We start from the raw sequence: 21,440 nt of genomic DNA, 5'->3' as shown, positions 1-21,440 counted from the left end.
TTGTAGTATGTGTTTATGGTATTTTACTTTTTTCATTACAATATACAACAATTATTATTGACTTTGGTATACAACATTCCACAGGAATTGTCATTCAACTATTATTTGTTCAGGTGGACAATTTTAGAGATCAGTGGAACATTTTCCTTATTCTAACAGAAGCAGAAGAAAAGGAACCTGATCTGAAGACAATGCATACCGTTTTCAAGTGCATCAGTACCAATAAGACACTTAACACTGCTTGTCTTGTATTTCAGTACTACTGAAAACGTTCCTGATGCAATGATTCACATGGTGTGTCAACAAAGGCATCATGTCACAGGATGCATACAGCCAGATAAGCCTCATGGGTTGAGAATGAATACTAGACTATAAAATACTGTTCATAATACTGATTATAATGCACCACATTAACTTTTTTGTTTTTACAATATAAACATCATGCCATAGTGTCACCAGAGTACTTTTCTATGCAGAAAACAGGGATACGAGATTAACTTGTTTTAAGGCCCAGCATCTGCATACAAAGTGAATTATAAAAAGAAAAATATGTATGGCATAATATTGATACTAAAGAAGGCCCCTCTCAGCACTAATTATTGCTCAGACAGCACAGTTACTTAGTATAGTGGTTATGGCTTTCTTGCAAAAAGGGGGGAAATAAGGCACATGGCCAAAGTACTGATTACAAGTGTCTAAGCTTTACCTATTTTCAGTGCCATCTGTACACAAATACAACTTAGTTAACTGAAAGTAATAAGACGAAACGTCTCCTCACTTTGCTACAAGTACAGTACATTTAACTTTCTTTGCACAGGTCTCCCTTTTCTTTCTCCAACTCTTTAACAGCATGATTCAATGTTTATCAATTACATAAACACTAAGCAACATTTTTAAATAGATTTGTGTACCACAAGAAAACTCTACCAAATAAGACAGCATAATACACAGTGTACCAGCTCTACAACAGTTTTTAAAGTGTGGTGTATACGCAATCAGATTAATTCATCGTGGACATTTTCTTCATCTGCATCATCTTTGACTATTCCTTCATCGATGCTCTCCATCCTAAGTCTCTGTCCATCTAGATACCGTGGTCCTCTCTGTGTGTTGCGTACTGTGAATAAGCTGCTAGGAATTAGTGGGCTCTCCCCAAACAGCTGCAGCTTGGCATCATTCTCTATGGCCTTTGCCAGACAGGATGCGAAGCTGTCGAGGGACGTATGGACATCTGCAGTAACTTGGACTGTTGGGAAGTCACCTGGAGATGTTATTACGGGTTAGACATGGCTTGCAACAAATACACATGGTAACAATGTAAATTCATACATAATAAATTCACATATTTAAATGCTATTATTAAAGAATTTATATGAGACGCAAAAGCAAAAAAAGGTTCAAATACATTTACGGGGTTGTTCCAATTGATCCTCAAATGTGACAGAGCTTCTTCTTTTAAAACCATTGCAGTGTGTGAAATGGGAGGTATCAGATGAGTAGCTATCCAGCAGCATGATGTCTGTAGCTGAAAGAAAAAAAAGGATCACTCAAAAGATCATACACAACATTAAGAGTTAAAAACGAAAAACACAAATTGGCAGTAATCATAGCCTTTCTGTATTTTACAAAATGTTTGGTCATGCTCTGGAGAAAGATTTGTTTGACTATAATCAGTGTGGAAATTACAGGCATGTGCAGTCCCTGTGTGTTGCACATACTGTACATACCGGAGTCTTGAGTATAACTGAACCCAGTATCACCAGTGCTACTGCCAGGTCCTAAGAGCTGCCCTCCTCCAACTAGCATGGCTGTCAGGTGTGGGGACATCCCCAAGTCTGAAGAAGACATTTAATTAAGTAGTTTTAAGCTTTCTGTACTTCAGAGCATTTAAATATCACAGCCCTGAGAAAAATGCACATGCACAATCTCTGTTCATCTCTGGGGACTGACCAGTGATCCGGTTTGAGATGCTGAAGAGTCTTGATGTCCTGTGCCGTGTGACGAATGACTCTCTGTAGTAACGGTCCCCAAAGCACATGCCCAAGAGCTCTTTACGCACTGTTTTGTTCCATAGTCCATAGATTAATGGGTGGCATGCTGCACTGGTGAAAGACAACCAGGATGCTAGAGTCTCCAGCTGTGGAGAAACACTACCTTTTCCCCACAATGCCTCAGTACTAATCACCACCACATAGGGCCCCCAGGTGGCCAGGAACGTCCCCATAACCACCAGGATGGTGATAAATGCTTTGCATTGGTTGCCTGAGTAAATGAGGCTCTTGCGGCTGCTGCTAGAAGAGGTGGAGGTGTTGGAGTTCTTGCGACCATTCTTCTGCGTGCCAGACTCCTCCTGAGCAACCACCACAGTCCCGCAATACACTTTGCGTGCTTTTATACGAGCTACACGGAAAATAACACTGTAGCACACTAGCATAGCTGCCAAGGGAATCAAGCAGCACCAAGTGACCCAGAAAGATGTATAGCCAACTTCCTTGTGCCAGGCTGCTGTGCAGGTCCACTTGAAGTTATCAAACTCAAATGCTGACCAACCAAAGAGTGGTGGCAGGCAGCCCACTAAAGAGTGAAGCCAAATGTAAACAATGGCCACTGTGGCCCGATTTCCTGTGATCTTCATGGGGTAGATCATAGGGTACAATACGGCATAATACCTAAAATTAAGAATGGACAGTATCAGCAAAGTTGCACTTAAAATCTCACAAAAAACGAGTCAACAAAATGACAATACATTAAAATTAATTCATTAAAAAAAATAGTAATATTAATATCAGTATTTGCTGTAAAATGTAACATTATTAATAAAAATACACTCACAAGTTTCCAAAAAAAAAGACAAAATGAACATATATACAATCTAATTGTCTCCGTATCTCAATATATATAAGAAAGAAAAAAACATGTCCAGCAAACTCACTCACCTGTCAATGGCAATGGCTCCTAGCGTGAGCATGCTAGCAGAGCTAACAAGCAGATAAAGTAAAGCTGTGAAGTTGCACCACACCACCCCAAACATCCATTCTCGCTGCAAAGAGCTGGCTACCACGAAAGGGAGCGTGAGCACTGACAGCAGGAGGTTGGACAAGGTCAGACTGAACACAAACTTGTTGCTGGGTGTCAGGAGGTAGGGCTTCTTATAAAGCGTCACAACAATAAGCAGATTCCCCAAGCAGATAAGCAAAGCAATAACTATGATTGAAGCTGACTCAAGCGCCACGGCCCCACTGGCACCCAAACTGTCCACAGCTGTGCCATTCTTGCTGCCGTTCATCATGGAACCTTATTATGCACCTGAAACAAAAAGATCAATTTAGGAATTGATCAGCACTCACACTGACATCTGACTTCTGTACTCAGTATCAACAGATCAAATTATTCATGTAGCTAATTAATAGTTCATAGTGCAGCATTAACATGCCAGATAATGTAGTGGGATACCTACTGAATATACAAAGCTGCTTTTGTTACTGTAATCCCAAGCTTTGTTATTATTCCACTTATTTAGTACTCATTTTCCCCAAACTGAATGGAAGCTCCTATCTACAGTCTACTCTTACAAAAAATCTAAAATAATTTCAGTGGGAATTAGTGAAATTATACAAAATCAGACAAGATGTGTACCTCTAAATGTACTGGCAAGGGTTCAGTCATTTTTATTTTAATTTCCTTTTTTGTTTGTTTTCATTCATTCATTCTCTGCTATTCCTGGTGGGTTTGTGCTGGCAGTAGACTGAGAAGTTAATCTCTCCAGCAGGTCCTGAGTCAAACCCAAGGTCTCCATCCACTGGGACATTCCTAATACAGTTCTAGTGATAGCTTTATTTGGTGCATCATTGTAATATGCCTGAACAACATCAGATGGCTTCACTCACACTGGATTAGCGGCACTACTCCAAAGCTTTCCTAGACTGTCAAAACACACTATTTTTACATCACGTGAACGTTTTGGGTTTCACAAACGTGTATTCAAACTGTCCTTAAATTACTTTCATTAGGAGAAAACAGGCAACAACAATGATGCATTAAACCTCGGGGACATCCAAAACGACTCGGTGTGATTTTAATTATACATGGAAAAATATTTAAGATTTAGTATAAATAAAGGTTTTCTAAAAGGGACTGTAGAAGGTGAGTTTCACATGTTTAATTTAAGTAAATTCCCAGTGAACAATTTCATATATAATCCTTATACGTATCTTAAAGACTTGTTACACACTTGCAATAATATTCAATATACTTGTCTATGTGGTTTCTGTGCGTCCCTGTAAAACATCCTGAAATCTATATTGTTTACAGATACATTGTACAGATAAAAACAGCCCCATGGGACATTGAGAGTAACTTTAAACACACATTATACATTTTTCTGGGCTTTTTCTTTTGTTAAATATAAGAAATATAACGTTTGAGTAAAAGTTTTAATCATTTTCAGCATGCTGCTGATGTATCTGGTGGATCATGGACTTCTGTTACCTAAATAAACCTCATAGCTCCATCATAAAAAACTCCACAAATGCTGTCATTTGAGGTAAAGTTAATGTGTGTATGTTTTGTTTATTTGTTTTCCTTACAAAGCCGAATGCATCATTTCATACATCCGAATAAAATCCGAAAAGTGATTAATAATAAATGCTTATATTGAACTACCTAATCTACAACTAGTGTTGACTAACATATTAACTTTTTGCATGTGGTTTTAAAAACTAATTAAATAAATTGGTTAGCAGGTTAGCCAGTTTTGCTAACGTAGCCTTTTAGCGCAACATTGTGTTATACATGAAGAGGTGAAACGTTTGCTTTTGCACCTTCTTCTTCCATTATTTATGAGAACATCGTTAAACATACTTTAACATTTCATTATATAAGAACAGAAGTATCAAAACTACAAGTTTAGTTTTCAGCACTCCCGGTAAAATAGTGAGGGGGTAAGATTTTAAGTGCAGACTGAAGAAACGTTAGCTAAGTTAGCTAGCAACATTGTATATAAAGGAACGAAAGTTTCTCCTCAGAAGGTTCAGGCAGCTCAGGCGCAAATAAAGTCTCCTCACCTCAAGAGAGATGCTTCAGACTCTCACCGTCATATGAGATCATGGCAGAAGCTGGGTTTTGGATTTTTTTTCCTGCAGAAATTACCAGTAGTGTGTGAAATCTGGATGCATTTTCCATGAGAGATTTGTGGTGGTCGGTTCGGATAAAGAAGAGGGCAGTCCTTGGGTTATAATGGCGTCTGAATCCCAGGGCTGAAAACTTTCCTCAATCCCTCTCCCCTTCCCACAGACTCCACAAACTAACACTCCCATAAACAAACCTGTGTGGACTCTGATTCCCACTCATTTTTAATGAGCTTAATGAGCCTAATAAGCATTGTTACTGCTTTTGTCCCAGTAAACAAGTTACCAACAAGTAGTGATGTTTCCTATTCCACATTCCTTTGCTTATATATATATATATATATATATATATATATATATATATATATATATATATATATGTGTGTGTAATTTAAGTAAATTCCCAGTGAACAATTTCATATATAATCCTATCCTAAAGACGTATTACACACTTGCAATAATATTCAATATACTTATAAATATAATAATTTCTGTGCGTCCCTGAATTACAGATACATTGCACGGATAAAAACAGCCCCAGGGGACGTTGAGAGTAACTTTAAACACACATTATAATTTTTTCCCTATTCCACATTCCTTTGCTTATATATACACTGTATATTATGGTATTCTTAACACAACATAAAATCAGTGACTTAACTAATTGATTGTTAGAAAGAAAGCAACAACAGATTATCCCTTCAAATTAACAAGCAAAAAACCTATTGTCAGCCTCAAGAAATGGATATATAAAAAATATATTCCCACATTATTTTTGCATAAGCATCATGTGTGCATCACAGCCAATCCTATCCCCTTCCTCCTCTCTTGTGGAGTGCTGGGGTTCAATCGTAAACTTCCTACTGGTTATGAAGTACACTACAAAGGTTATAGCGGGTGTTATTGCATAACCTGAGCAAAGAGTTTTGAGAGTTTTGCAGCAATTGAACACGTTTAACTGTACAGTAAATTCCAAGTGCATGTTTATTCCATAGGCATTATATAAATGTATAGAAAAAATATTGTCTATTTATTAGAGGCACAAAGGTTTTTAGTCCTGATGAAACAGATTTGTTGAGAGAGATCGTTTCATTCTGTTTACGTAAACAGTGAAATGGGCTAATAAATATAAGAACTCAATAATGAATGCAAAAAATGTACAGATGTGAGTTCCACCACACTGTAACTATAATCACCCTATGGCTATGTGTCACATACCTGGAGGGTCTCAGGAACACAGTTGAGAGAACATTAATACACAATAATCAGTCTAAGATGATTAGTCTAAAAAAAAAAATCAGTCTAAAAAAAATTAGATACAAATATAGAAATGGAATATCCAAAATGTGTGGACTAGTACAGAAGGATGAAACAAAGATAAATGGTCATTATTCAAAATCACATCCCAGTAGTTCAATCCTCATGGTGGCAGCCTTCTGCCATTTTGTAGGAAAAATTCTGATAAATCTGGAGAATATTGGAGGGTAGATATAATTTTTCATATGGCTGTTGTTATCAGAGTTTCCCATGAATGTCTGCAAAACAGGGGGTTAGAGATTAAATCAGATGACTGTGTAAAGTGCTATACAAGAAAAACCTTTGTTTACCCATGTTTGATGCCGTACCTTTATTTCATAGTCCTCATTATCCGAGTACTTGTTCCATTTCTTGCCATCATCACTGTACTCTAAAACATAAGTGGTTACAAACATCTCAGTCTTCAGCCACTTTGCTCCTTGGGTAACAATTCCGGTGATTTTCTTGACTTCCTTTATTTCTATCTGGATCCATGGATGATTGTCAGTACTCTGTGGAGGGAATTAGAGTATATACTGTAATATAAAACAATATGAGAATGTAATGAATGTATAGATTTAGGATACATGCAAACAAAATATGATTTATGTGCTAGCTACCTTGGCTTGCCAAGCATTGAGTGATCCTTGTTTATCAAGACGTGCCAACCAAGGGTGCCATGAGCCAGAATACCAGCTGGAAGCAGTAGAACTGGCTGTGATCTGATGATCATTTATATATCCACTCTGCATTCCCAAGGGTACAGAACACCCTGCAAACATACATATTAGTCCTGTTGCTGACAGGGGTTGACAAGTAATATGGACAAAACATGGGGCAAAAGATTGTCTATTTAGACCACTGAACAGGCAACAGATAAAGAGATTATTATTTAAAAGTTAAATAAAAAATTAATTTACAGGTGTTCCATGGAACTAAAATGTATGCTTATTAGAGATGCTTAACCTGTAATAATTCAGAAGTATGATTGTCTATTGAGACAGAGTCTGCTTTGGAATATGGACACATTTAAAGCAAGCTGGGAAACATCTGTTAGCCAACTCTATGCATGATCTAGAGGTATCAGTTCTTACAGATACCAGCAGGTCAGACTGCTACTCTAATGTTCTGAGAAAAAAAGCACTGCTGCAAGTGCTGCTTGTGAGAGGTGTTTTTCACAGGTCAGCATTTTTTTAGGAATACTGTAAATAGGGAAGCCACTTTTTTTGCATATTTTTTGCTTTGCTTTGATGCATGTTTCTATTTAAACTATCTTGAGTCTGAACTGAAGCACATCACAGGTTGATTGTGAAAGTGAAGATGGGAAGGAGAGTGTGCTGGATAAAGTATCGCTTTTGTGAGTACTACACCAATCATTTTCAACTAGAGTATCATTAGGGTACTGCATGGAATACGAGCACCAAAGATATGTCAATCCTTGATTATAGCATATCTAAGCTGTCTGTATTCACTGATATTAAACTTTAAATGATGCAAACACATTTCACACCTACCATCTAACTCACATCCATAGAACTCCATGCGAACCGTTGGATAATTATATGAATGTGAAGGGTAAAGCCGCACATAACGGCTAATAATAGGTGGAAAGAATATATTCTCCTTCACTCCATAGGCTTCCCTATTACCTTCAAACGTCTTGAGAAATGGAAAAGAAAATATTTAAAATCAGCATTCACATATTAAGTATCTATGCAATGTATTGTAGCATACATTGATGTAGTTACTTACCTTTCTCGAAGTTTTGCTGTCTCCCTTGTACCAACTCCACCTTTTGCGGTCTGTGCTGTAGAAGATTGTGTAGTTCAGAACATAGTGAGGGGTGAAGAGTTGTTTGGCTCCCTGTGTGGCTATTTTACTGATCACCACAGGCCGTTGGAAGTCTACCTAGCAAACAGGACCAAAAATCTTTTCTTGTAATTATTTAGTAACACATTGCAATTTATAGGTTAATAACTTGTAAAATGCCATAATAAAATGATACCTGTATCCAGTCACCTGGCTTTATTGTACTCCATGCATTGTATTGTCCTGTATTGTGCAGTCTGGCCAAATTGGGAAGCCAGTAGCCTTCAATTTAGAATGAATTTAAACTGGATAATTAATTATGGTTATTATCAAGCTATCTGAATTATGCCACATATTAAAAAATGTCAAGGAATGTTATAATACCTCTAGAATTGGATGCTGTTATTTGACTGTCTTTAACAGCACCAGAAATCAGACCAAGAGGGTGATCACATTCTGTAAAATAAACACAGAAAGAATGTATTTGCAATCTAGTGATGGGAGAAATTTGACAAAGATTCCCATTTATTTATTCTGATACCCCAGCCACCAAATTCATCAGTCTCCTCTGAAAGTACTGTAACAGCAAAGCCAATTCTTTGGCCAATTTTGCATTTGAGATGAACATAAGACTATTTAGAATTTCAGCTTTCATTTGATATTCACATCCACCTGATATTTTGGTGAGCAAAATTATTAGATAAGATCATCCTAAAGTAAATAATACTTAATATTTGGTTGGATTTGGATATCTCGTGCTTGAAATAACTGCAATAAGCCGTCAATCCGCTGACATCACCAACTCTTTTGCTTTTGTGATGCTTCTCCAGGTTTGAACAGCTACATTCATTTGTTATTTGTTTTTGGAGGTTTCTAATTTAGTCCCCTATTCAGTTGGGATAGGATTTGGTGATTGACTTGTGTTGAATTATGAAGTTCCAACTAATTAAACTGGATGTATTAGACTTCAGTAAATTTGCAGACAGAATGTGTTTGTAGACTTCTGAAGTCATTCTGCTGCTAACATTATGAGTTCCATCATCAATAAAGATTAGTGAATCTTTTACAGATGCAGACATGCAAACTCAAACCAGAAGATCAGGAAATAAATGCTGAAATTTCTGTCTACTCTCTCATAATCATCTTTTGATATCAAACCCAAATGTCTTAAATGTATAGCAAAAACATAAGAACAGGTCTTGTTGTTCCAATACTTATAGAAGGGACTATGTGTAATCATCACAATCAGCACCTTCCCCTTTTCCCCTATTAGTTTTCCTTTTCAGATATGCAAGTGACCAAATATTTTAATACCATTGTCTAACACTAAAAATAGGGTCTGCATCCCTCTCTGCTGAGAAATTCCAACCTCTGATTCCAACATCCAGAGCCCTGGCTTTGATGGCCACATCTGCAGAGTTGCAAAACTCCCTGCATGACAGCATCAAAAATGCAAATAAAACAAAGAGAGTTTATTAACTAATTTCAGGAATGTAAAACAACAGAAAACACGAAAAAATGCAAACCTGGTAAAAGTGGATATACTCCCTGACGATGGTGGGCATTCATGAGGAAGGTCTGGCCATGAAAGTGAATACTGTGGAAGTCTTTTGGAGAGCCCATGTTTATAAGATGCCAATTTACCAGCTGATTAGCATACATGCGGAGTCCTTTGAGGCTGTATATAATTCCATTAATAGCTAAAAGTGCACAAAAAGACAGCTGTTAACATCCTAGTCTAGAGTTGATTATTTCATAGCATCAGCAACAAAATCAGCAACAAAATAGCTAAATAGCTAAAAAAAAAATACCATGAAATTTGATATTGTTATTGAAATTTGGGTCCAGAGTTGCTCTTCTGTTTGTTTTCTTGAGAATCTCCCAGTTTTGGTCGTAGTACCAGCTCTTGTTCTCATCAAACGTCATAAAAAGTAACATAAATTCTTGTGTATCTATTGGGGTTTTAGCCAGGGTGCCCTTCTTACAAACAAGAAGAGGCCCAATCAGTCCAGAATGGATGTCTCTCTCCTGTATCAACAAAATTCAGAGTTTATATTCATGCAAAAATGTTTTCACATCGTAGCTACAAGGCAGTCTCACATTTAAACTTACAGGATTTACGCCAGAGTAATAAGTCCATATTCGGCAGTCAGATTCACCATTTGATGGCCCCACTTTGTCATTTACTGTCCAAATATATGTAAAGGTTTTATTGGGTTGAACTTCATCATCGTACTTGTACCAGTAAGGTGAGTTATCATCATAAATCAGCCCCTCCATATTTTTGCTATATGACACTCCATTTGCATGCAATGAGTATGGGCGGCTGGCAAGATTCCTGAAGACTACCTGGAAGGAAATACAGACTCATTTTAGACTCTTATGTTAATTTGAATTATCCCTTTACAAAGCCCAATCATTTTGTTCAGTTAGCAGATTTTACATATATGGTTTCATCAACTTCAGCCTTAATTATTGGACCCATGATGCCAAGATGCTCATCAACTTCTCCACGAGTGTCTGGGGTTGTAAAGGAGCTGTCTAAATATGACCTGAACAGCACTTTCTTGAAAAGCGTGGGTCTCTCCTTCACTGAGGCTTTATCTTCCCTCCTTTGAAGAGAGAAACAGATGAACCAAGGTAGTGACTCAAATAAAAGAACCTTAAGGTACATAGTTTGTGAAATGTCTTTGCACATATGTAATAATGACCATAGTATTGTCCATAGTGCATAGATATAATGACCATAGTGTTGTTGCTGTCCTTTACTAAATTACCACTTCATTAAGACTATATTCAACATCTTGTACAACCTGCTCTGAACTGCTGTTTGTTAGTAGGATATTAGTGTTGGAGGCTTTACTTTCTTAAGATGAAAGGTTGAAATGGAACTAGAAAAGGAATTATTCGCAAGGCTCTCTGAACTGAGCTCTTCTGATGATGTGTAGAGGTTGCTGCCTTTTAGGCTCATTGTCTCATTATGTGCATAGTTAATGAAAGGAACTATTGAAGAGGATGTAACATTCTGAGGTTATGCAATTATTTACTATATAATTCATTTTTATGTAATTCAATACAAAAAAAACCAAAAATGTAGCTGACTACTTTTTTTTTTTTTTTTTATCTCATTACACTTTAAATTGTAGGTGGAGTAAATGTTCAGTATAGTGTTCCATAGACACAGTACATTTTGGATAAACAAAAGCCCTTCATCAACTTGACAAGCTGTCCAGCTGATGTTACCTTTGTGACTGAGCAAATTACCTTTGTCCATAGCCTGCATAATCCCAGTAAACTTCTTCAGCAGTAATAAAGTAGACTCTGGACTTGCTGCCAGCCATTTGCAAGGAATATTTAGTTACTTCATCAAGTATTTCAGTTTCAGCTTGAGCCGGTTTGCCATATGGGTCTCTGTAGACAACACAATCATATTCTTCTTTGTAATCAGGGGGGTTCTCAAAATCAGTATTCTCCTGGCCATCAGGGACATATATTTCATACTCATTGAAATCATTCCTGGGAATGCCTATGACTATGGATTTGGGCATCATGCCTTCTTCACTGTTGGGCTTGGTAGTCCTTGGTGCAAGCTGAGAAGGAGCAAAACCCCGTGGAGAGAAGCCTCGTGGAGAGATGTCACTGCGAGCTTGTGGTTTGTACTCCTTTCTCTTTCTTGTCTTTATGCCATACCCTTTCATTGGTGTCACCCTTTTTAGATGTATTTTTTTCTTCTCTTCTTCTACACTATTTGGTTGCTTGTCTGTTACATATTTGTTCATATGATCTGGGAACTCCATTGGCACAAACTCATGTTTCCCTTCATAGCTCCAGTTCTTTGCTTGTGTATCCAAGGGTGTGGTGAGAATGACCATAGTGTTGTTGCTGTCCTTTAGATAAATTACCACTTCATTAAGAATATTTTCAACATCTTGTACAACCTGCTCTGAACTGCTGTTTGTTAGTAGGATATTAGTGTTGGAGGCTTTACTTTCTGGAGATGAAAGGTTGAAAATGGAACTAGAAAAGGAAGTATTCGCAAGGCTCTCTGAACTAAGCTCTTCTGATGATGTGTAGAGGTTGCTGCCTTTTAGGCTCTTTGTCTCATTATGTTCATAGTTAGTGAAAGGAACTATCGAAGAGGATGTAACATTCTGAGGAAAGTTTTTTTTCTCTGAATTTTGACTCCCAGAGAATGCCTGAGAATCATTCACCGTGTTATTGGAAATTTTGGAGTCCATCTTGGCGCTGTAGGGTTCTTGAATGTCTGTGTGTGGGAGGTCCTCCAGGGTCATTTCTATGCCCAGGTGTCTCATATCTTCCTGCACTGAAAATTCCAAAAGGGTGCTATTTAATTCTACATCTTCTATTAAAATTTCAGAGTCCAGTTTTGTGTTATTTATTTCTTTTTCTTCCTGAAATGGAAATTCAGCATCCACTTGGGTACCATTTAACTCTTCATCTTCATGTACTAAAAGCTTGTTCTCAATTTCAGTGCCATTTAATTTTTTATCTTTCTGTACTGAAAGCTTGTTCTCAATTTCAGTACCATTTAATTTTTTATATTCCTGTACTGAAAGCTTGTTCTCAATTTCAGTGCCAGTTAATTCTTCATCTTCCTGTACTGAAAGCTTGTTCTCAATTTCAGTACCATTTAATTTTTTATATTCCTGTACTGAAAGCTTGTTCTCAATTTCAGTGCCATTTAATTCTTCATCTTCCTGTACTGAAAGCTTGTTCTCTATTTCAGTGCCAGTTAATTCTTTATCTTCATCCACTGAAAATTCATGCTCCACTTTAATGAAATTTAATTCTTTATCTTCCTTTACTGAAAATGTATTCTTCACTTTGGTGCCATTTAATTCTCCATCTCCTTGTACTAAAAGTTCATCCTCCATTTCAGTGCCATTTAGTTCTTTATCTTCGTGCACTGAAAGTTCGTACTCCACCTTGGTAACATTTAATGCTTCATCTTCCTGCACTGAAAGTTCGTATTCCACTTGGGTTCTATTCAGTTCTTGAGTGGTCTTTTGTGTAATATCTAAGACCACTTTTGGGTTATTCAAATATTGAATCCTTTCATATAATGATTCTGAATTTATCTTTGTATTTGATTCTTGTCCATCCTGAAGCCCTGTGGTTTGAGTGCTATTGTCCAGAAGTTCCACAATGGTGTTGTTAGGAAGCTCTGTGGGTGAGATGCTGTGCTCAACTGAATGCTTATGGATATTTGTTTCTATCTGTTCACCATGATTCAGTAGTACAAAGTCTTTCATATCAACATCTGTAATATTAATCTGAGAGTTAAGAGCAGGTACACTGTAAATAAATATGTTGTCATTTGACCTGCCAGCTTCATCTACCACCTCCACAGAGCTCAGCAGTAAGTCTGGGGTCTGTGTCTCTTTGTCACTTGATGTTTGGGTTGATAGCAATTGCTTTATCTCTTCTTTTACTAATAATGTGTTTTGGCTGTTCTCTGAGATGATTTCACTATCAATATTTGGTAGAAGTGAGATGTTACTAGGATTAGTGTTGGTACCGTTAGATCCATTGATTATAGAGTTAGCTGGTGCCAAAGTTAATTTGATTGTTGACTCTGTTGTGCTTTCATTTTGAACAGCTGTTGTAAGATTGTTGTCATCAACCATGTTTTGGATCACATCAGCAGAATGCAGCTTGTCATCATTAGTATCTAAGATAGAAAGGTCTAACGGTTCCATATCATTCACTCCTGTGTTCTTCAGTGACCTTAATCCAAGAATTTCTGCATAGTCATCAGACCCTGAGTCAATTTCAGTACTTGTGATTTGCTTTAAGGTTGATTTCTCAGTTTTAAACTCTGTTTCGTTTATGGGTTTCCACACGTCATACTTCTCTTGTACAAAATCATTATCATCGTCAGAATCTTCAACAATGTAGTCCCTGAAGCATTCAACATCCTTAAACTTCACTCTTAATCCTTTTTGCGTCTCATGTGTGTTCAGTGAGGCCATTAGCCAAACTCCTTAATAATAAGAATAGAAGGGATAATAAAAAGGGAAAGACAAAATATGTTACCAACATACCAACAATTTTGTCCATGTGTGTGTAAGTGACATTTACACAAGAATTTTTTACAAGAATATTATTTTAATTTGCACTAATATTGTTCTATTAATAAAAAAACTGTAAATAACATTTATAAATTAGAACTTTAAATAACATTTACATGTCACATATTTCAGGTATACTGACCAATATTAGCCATGTTCATGGAAATCGTCTCTCCTGTCATGGGAAACAGACTGAGAATGTCTTCCTCTCTATTGTTAAGTTCAAATGTGTGTCCATAAAATGCGGCTGTTTGGATGTCATCTTGTTCCCCAACACTAGACACATGCCAAGTTGCAATCTCACCATTGCAAAACCCCAGGACCTGGCCACTTTCATACACATAACCATTAATTGCTGTGAAGGATAATTTATATGATTATTTATGTAACCATTAAATGCTTTAAAGAATTATATTAATTAAATTATAAAGGTTAATAATTAAATTGATTAACAAAAAATGAATTACTGTGCAAACAAATCTACTCACTGTGCATAACATTTGAGTTATAGAACTCTGGATCATCTGGTTTTATATTTCTTGGGTCTCCACAATATGTGAGGATGTTCTCATTTAGGTACCAACTCTTGTTTTCATCAAAAACTGCAAACATAGCATGTTGCTCTTTGTCTGCCCTCACCTGAAAAATGGAGCAATTGTTTTAGAACTGACACAGTATCAGATGAATCAATAATGGATGTCACATGAGAAACAAAACTGCCTGTGTATTTAAAAAATAAATAGAACAAATACCACAATGAGTTACCTGGACATTCCTGGTATTGAGGGACTGGCTTTTGCAGATAAGAAGTGGCCCAACAAGACCTGAAGCAATGTCTCGTGGAGTGTTCACTGCACTATGGTACATCCTGGTGAGACACCTTGAATCACTGTTTAATGGCTCGTCCTCCTCAATGACTCGCCACACATATGTGTAAGTTTCCCCTGGTTGCACTGCATGGCTCTGGTTACCTTTTAGAAAAACATTTTATAAAAAACATTAAAATAGATCATTTTTGCTATATATCCTTTTAAAACTTTGGGCATAATTCATCAAGCTGGATACAAATAGATTTAAATCATTCATAAGTGCATTTACACATGAAATTTGATATCTATAATTGTAAAAAAACAAACAAAAAAAAAAAAAACATTTGAATACTATTCCTATGTAAAATAAAGACTAACTACTGTGAATATTGACTGATGGTTTCAGATCATATACTGACCATCTGATTCTTATTGCTGATGAGCGATTTGCATCTTGTGGTATTTACATTTATCTAAATTATCTAAATGTCTTGAAGTAGTTTTGAACAGTGGGTTGTGATAGCTTCATAACATCCACGGCCAACACTTGTGCAGAGTGGTAGATCTGTGGTTAAGGTGTTGATAACTAATCAGAAGGTTGTGAGTTCAAATTCCAAGACAACCAAGCTGCTATTGTAAGGCCACTGAGCAAGGTCCTTTACCCTCAACTGCTTAGTTGTGTAAATGAAATAAGATGCTCTGGATAAAGGCATCTGCTAAATGTCTTGTGCAATGGTTCTGGGTGATATCCCACTTTTTCAGCTTCAGAATGACTTGCTTTTCTTCGATAGACACCCGTCTAGTCTTATGTTGGTTTATCCTTTTTAACAATAAATGCAGTCTCAACATGCAAAACCCATGATTCAAATCAAGAGTAAACATTCAGAGCATTATAATTGTTATAAACAATCAGTCTGGGAACAGGGGACACCACACTTCCACTTATGTCTTTGACAAATTTATTTGTCTTTTATAGATTTTTGTGGGAGTCACTAAATACATCACTTGAGTTGTGCACACACATTTCTATGCTCTCTGTAACATTTGCACACATATATGTTAAAAGAATAGGGGGTTTTGAATTGGAACAGAATTGGGTCTTGAGCATTGCAACATTACAAAAGGTCAGAATTTACCACATCGACATAAAGTTATGAAAAGATTATTTAAAATATTTGACTTTAGAATATGACATGCTGTAAATGGAAATTTTTCTAACCTCCGTCAGGGTAATTGACTCCCTCTGATGCTTTATCGATGGTTAATCCATGAGGATAAATGCTGTATGGACGTGATGCTTTGTTTTTGAACACAATCTGTAAACATGAAATAATATGCATCTTTATTGATTGTCAGGACACCAACAGTGTCACATGGCATGATTTTGTACTTTTGTTTTTGATTTTTGGACTTTTTATCTCCTTTACCTTTATTATGTCTCTGATCTGTGCTCTGATCACAGGACCAAGAATTCCTAACTCCTTCTTCCTTTGCTTTTGTTCTGCCCTTTCATTAAACGATTCATCTGTGTACTGAGTGAACACAGCTTTTTTATATTTCTTACCAATCCGTCCTTCACCCTGTTTTAAGTATGTGGATCGAAAATTCCTGAGTGAGAAGAAACAAAACACCTGTAAGCAGACTTAGCACAGGAGATCGGACATTGTTTAATAATGATTGACATGTACTTGTCCACATTATCTGGCAAATTTGGGGCATAATCCCAAATGATCTCCTCAGCTGCAATGTAGTAAATCCATTCCTGACTCTCTCGTTTTTGCTGAATGGTAAGCTTTCGCTTCGGTGCAGTAAACTCTTCACATTTATTAATGTCCAGAAAGCCATGCAGCCCAGCTGAAATAAAGTGAAGAGCCATGTTCTTGTTAGATTTAGTTTTAAAGTAATTGTGTCATTCACTTTATGAGTTGTTTTTTTTTTCGGATGGGAGCAAAACACTACAAATTGGAGTGACTTAAAGTACAATGGAAATTTTTTAAAAAAATCTAAAAAAAAAAAAATAACCACTATACCCTTGTAAGAAAATTAAGAAAATCCAAGATAGATCATTTGTTACCTTCAATGTGATATTGCAACCAACAAAATTCAAGTAAAAAATACTTTTTTTTTAAGATTCAGTAGAAGCAAAACTTTCTTATTTGTAGAATTGGTTAAAGGGTATGCACACATGTGCAACTGTGTTTTTGTACATTATTTATTTTCTTTTTTCCTCCATAAAACATTTCTCTTTTTTCCTGTAAAATTTGTTGGTTGCTATATTGTATGCCTTTTGTCAAAGGAACTAGAGCTAGTCTTGTTGTGTCACCAGGTCTTACCTTCCAAGTGTTTGCTAATGTGAGAAGACAGAAGCCAGCGACCAGGGTAAGTGGCCACCATCTCTGCACTGGTAGCTATACCACTGATAATACCAATTGAAGACACCATGTGTCCATTCTGCTGTAGAACCTGGCCATTGAAGTGCACAGAAAACAGCTCTGGCTCAGAACTCATACCAACTAGGTGCCAGGTTACTTTGGAATGTGCACACACATTAAGATCTGGAGAAGATCAAGATAAATATAATGAGAGCAACTTACTCATAAAACTTGTAAAGGCATTGATATTCTGTCACAGATAAAAAATTAACCGGCTTACCAGGGACAGAGCCATTTGTGAAGCCATTGATTGTGTATTTCACATGCTCTTTAAGTGGCGCAACCCCTGTGCTGTACCAAGTGTTGCTCTCATCAAAGACTCCAAACAACAGTGTAAATTCTTGATGGAAATGAACCTGATTTCCAGACTCATCAAGGCTGCCTGAGGAGTAAAGGCATACATATCAGGCTAAGAGAGATTCAGAATAAACAGCGTTATCTGTAACCAATATCATATATAATAATGAGAATAATGAAAAAATAATCATACCAGTTTTACAAATTAGCACAGTACCAATCAGGCCTGTGTTGTAGTCCTTGACAATATCATTATGTGAGAAATAAGTATATGTGACACACGGGGGATCGGCATCCTGTGGGGCCACTTCTTTAGTTACCTCCCAGTAGTATGTATGCTCTTTTCCAGGATTTATGACATCATCCTGTTTCTCAAACTGGGACGTGTTGTCAAAGTACAACGATCCTAACGGATTAAACATTTGCAGCATCATATGTTAATGTTTGCCATCTGTTTGTATAAACATCACAGGCAATATTCACCTTAATTCTGTATGGAGAAATCAAGCCTTTGTGAAGGTGAAATAATGATTTTCCCCGTTCATTTTGGAATTAGGCACAGAGTGTGGTTAATATGTATAAAAATGACAAATACTAATCTTACTTAATCTTAAATGTGAATCTATACTTACTGTCAATTTGTGTACTCTCTCACTCACTCACTCATTTTCTGCCGCTTATCCGAACTACCTCGGGTCACGGGGAGCCTGTGCCTATCTCAGGCGTCATCGGGCATCAAGGCAGGATACACCCTGGACGGAGTGCCAACCCATCGCAGGGCACACACTCACTCTCATTCACTCACGCAATCACACACTACGGACAATATTCCAGAGATGCCAATCAACCTACCATGCATGTCTTTGGACCGGGGGAGGAAACTGGAGTACCCGGAGGAAACCCCCGAGGCACGGGGAGAACATGCAAACTCCACACACACAAGGCGGAGGCGGGAATCGAACCCCCAACCCTGGAGGTGTGAGGCGAACGTGCTAACCACTAAGCCACTGTGCCCCCCTTTGTGTACTCAGATAAGCAAATAATCACTTAATAGAGGAGATTTGACCATGCTATAAAGGGATTATATATTTATCTTCCATTAGATATTGACTGCCATTTACTGTTTCTACCAGTTCAACACACAGTAATTATCTGATTGACAGGAATATAGTCCATACCAGAACAGACCGTCAAAATTTTATTGATTGTTTTTCTGGTCTTCATTTTGGACTTGGGTACAGACTGTGGTTAATATGTCTGACAAAGATAAATACTCCTCTTCAGTTCACTTAACTGGACAAGTGCTTTCCTAAGCAACAAATTCATTATGTTACACTGTTTTATATACACAGACTGACTATAGCTGCATAATATTGTAATTTACTTTTTTTTGTCATTTAATTTTATACATTTAAGACACAGGTATACCGACCTTCAGACTGTTTTCCATAAGCAATGCCATGTGAATGGATACTACAGGGATGATCCGCCATGTTTCTGAACGTGACGATGATGGTGTCACCAACTTGGCCACGGAGTGTTGGTCCCAGCAACCCTGAAAAAACAGAATTATTTTATTATTCTATAGTAGTTTCAGAGACATACTTAAATTTAGGGTCTTTTAAGATTCATATGTATCTTGACTCATATTAAAATAAGAACATCCACCTTACAAAAGAAGATTGAATACCTGACCATGGAGTTGTTTTAGCCTTTTTGAAATCTGCGTCATATTCCCTGTACACTGTCTTTTTATAGGTGGGACCAACACTATAGAAAAACAGAAATATTCATTTAAAAGTAATTAAAATAAATAATTTAATAGAGAAAAACTGAACAAGTCCTGTTCAGGTTTTTTTCTAAATAGCTATTGCTAAATAAGCTAAGTACTGTAGTACAGGTCACTCAATCCTGGTATAGACCATGTTCTAAAACACGCTTTTTAGCATATTCATTCATCTGATGTTAAAGTTAAAACTGAATTCTTAACACATGCAACAATATACTCTGCAAGAAAAATGTCACCTACATGCAATTTATTTCTCACATACTGTAAATTTTGTAGATGATCTGAAATACATATTAACCAAAACTATTTTATCTGATAGGAGTTTCAAATGCAATTCAATAAAATAAGAAAATAAGATCTTGATCAAATATGTGACACTGTTAAAATAAAAATTGACAGTGATTAAATACCTTTGTGCTCCTTTTGTTGTATAATCCCAATTAATTTTAACTGCAGCAATGTAATAGTGTCTATTCACTGCTGTTGCACATTGACTCAGAAAAGACAGAAGGCCCAAAGCATACAAAGCAACCGACCAAAGAGAAAACCTCATATCGCAGCCTGGAGCTCCAGGTAAGGAGCGTCTGTTCAAGAGTGCAGTGCCTTCTGAGCTCTCAGTAAAGATTAGCTTTATAGATTAGCTTTATCTCTATCTTCCACAGAAGCCACACAGCCCCCCCACCTCCACAAACACACACACACACACACACACGCATGCATGCATGAATACACCATTGGGCAATGCAACATGTTTTCTCATTCTTACAAAATGGCAACTTTTAATCATTACCTGTAAAACACTTGACAATTTGAGCCATTTATTCCACTGTAAAATTGCAGTGCTTTCATCACAAACATGAACCTAATGCCTGCTAAGCTTTTTATCATTGTTGCAGTTATTATAAATGAAATCTTCTTTCAAATGAAATGAAATTTGAAATGAAATCAAATTAAATGAAATCTACACCAACTGTATCACATAACAGCATTGTTAACATTGTAATGACAAATAGAAAAGAGAATTATTAAATATTCATAAGAAATTAGTGCTCCTTATAAGTGTGAAAGTGCACATACTGCAAAACCACAGAGCAATTTTAACCACAGAAACCTTTAGAACACACAATCTGTTCTTTAATGTGCTAGAGGAAAGGCAAAACAGAAAAATGGTGAGCGGTGTTTGTCAAACCACAGTGGATAAGATGCTTAGTTTTCATCTTAAACAAAGATAATAAGGATTCTTTTTTCTGTTGTATGATATATTTAAATAGTGATTACATTTGAGGTCATATGTTTCATATGCCTTGCAGAATTTGCAAAATATTTTTATTATCATTATTATTATTCATTTTAATGATAATAATGATAACAATAATGATGGTAATAATAATAATAATAATAATAATAATAATAATAATAATAATAATAATCAATACTAAGAGTACATTATGTTATTGATATAGTCCTCCAGACACAATAATAACTGAATCTCTACAAATGAAGCATTTTAAAGTGTCTGTTGTTGCCTGGATGATCAATGTCTGTTTTTATGTTTTGTAATAGTCATTCATGAGTCCTTCTTAACATTAGTTGTTTTTTTCCATCAGCTACATATTTGACCCCTTTCTAACAGTGTCTATATGATTGTGAGATCCGTCTTTTCACACTTGTACAAATCTCTCACAAAAGGTACAAACATTTCTTGATCCTCAAGAAGACAACACACCACATTAAGAGGCAGGGAGTGTAAACCTTCGAACAGGATGATCGGAGTAATGTATTAGCTTTTT

At 36.6% G+C, this 21,440-nt stretch overlaps 2 protein-coding genes across 3 annotated transcripts; both read right to left on the bottom strand.

The window, feature by feature from the left end:
• Positions 1-3: 3 nt before the first annotated feature.
• Positions 4-5,318, bottom strand: gpr161a (G protein-coupled receptor 161a). The gene is made up of 6 exons (XM_060876376.1): positions 5,064-5,318; positions 2,937-3,306; positions 1,951-2,669; positions 1,728-1,835; positions 1,406-1,525; positions 4-1,261 (listed from the first exon to the last, which is right to left on the bottom strand). Exons 2-6 carry the CDS (start codon positions 3,287-3,289, stop codon positions 996-998), a joined length of 1,566 nt encoding a protein of 521 aa, XP_060732359.1. The 5' UTR covers positions 3,290-3,306; positions 5,064-5,318; the 3' UTR covers positions 4-995.
• A 774-nt stretch (positions 5,319-6,092) lies between these two features.
• On the bottom strand, positions 6,093-20,258 carry f5 (coagulation factor V). 2 transcript variants are annotated; one of them, XM_060876370.1, is made up of 25 exons: positions 20,061-20,258; positions 19,552-19,631; positions 19,294-19,416; positions 18,055-18,267; positions 17,785-17,946; positions 17,466-17,687; positions 16,821-16,986; positions 16,560-16,740; positions 16,352-16,448; positions 15,089-15,294; positions 14,812-14,962; positions 14,466-14,678; positions 11,496-14,235; positions 10,675-10,843; positions 10,344-10,580; positions 10,043-10,259; positions 9,758-9,931; positions 9,546-9,662; positions 8,616-8,687; positions 8,428-8,513; positions 8,175-8,330; positions 7,937-8,081; positions 7,043-7,194; positions 6,752-6,934; positions 6,093-6,661 (listed from the first exon to the last, which is right to left on the bottom strand). In XM_060876370.1, exons 1-25 carry the CDS (start codon positions 20,201-20,203, stop codon positions 6,515-6,517), a joined length of 6,552 nt encoding a protein of 2,183 aa, XP_060732353.1. In that variant the 5' UTR covers positions 20,204-20,258; the 3' UTR covers positions 6,093-6,514. The 2 variants fall into 2 exon arrangements, with proteins under 2 accessions (XP_060732353.1, XP_060732354.1); XM_060876371.1 differs by having other exon boundaries at positions 10,675-10,840.
• Between the last annotated feature and the right edge of the window lie 1,182 nt (positions 20,259-21,440).

The sequence above is a fragment of the Tachysurus vachellii genome, chromosome 8, assembly GCF_030014155.1.
Source record: "Tachysurus vachellii isolate PV-2020 chromosome 8, HZAU_Pvac_v1, whole genome shotgun sequence".
Taxonomy (NCBI): domain Eukaryota; kingdom Metazoa; phylum Chordata; class Actinopteri; order Siluriformes; family Bagridae; genus Tachysurus; species Tachysurus vachellii.
Note: the sequence above shows the minus strand (reverse complement) of the source record. Positions and strands in the feature narration are given on the sequence as shown.

Excerpts from the sequence above, each read along its gene's own strand:
- gpr161a (XM_060876376.1), bottom strand. The coding sequence starts at position 3,289 with ATGATGAACGGCAGCAAGAATGGCACAGCTGTGGACAGTTTGGGTGCC. Across the intron at positions 1,836-1,950 it reads CATCTCAAACCGGATCACTG|ACTTGGGGATGTCCCCACAC; the intron begins GTCAGTCCCCAG and ends TGTCTTCTTCAG. Across the intron at positions 1,526-1,727 it reads CAGTTATACTCAAGACTCCG|CTACAGACATCATGCTGCTG; the intron begins GTATGTACAGTA and ends TTTTTCTTTCAG.
- f5 (XM_060876370.1), bottom strand. The coding sequence starts at position 20,203 with ATGAGGTTTTCTCTTTGGTCGGTTGCTTTGTATGCTTTGGGCCTTCTG. Across the intron at positions 10,844-11,495 it reads TATGCAGGCTATGGACAAAG|GAGGGAAGATAAAGCCTCAG; the intron begins GTAATTTGCTCA and ends CTCTCTTCAAAG. Across the intron at positions 7,195-7,936 it reads CTATGGATGTGAGTTAGATG|GGTGTTCTGTACCCTTGGGA; the intron begins GTAGGTGTGAAA and ends GTATGTTTGCAG.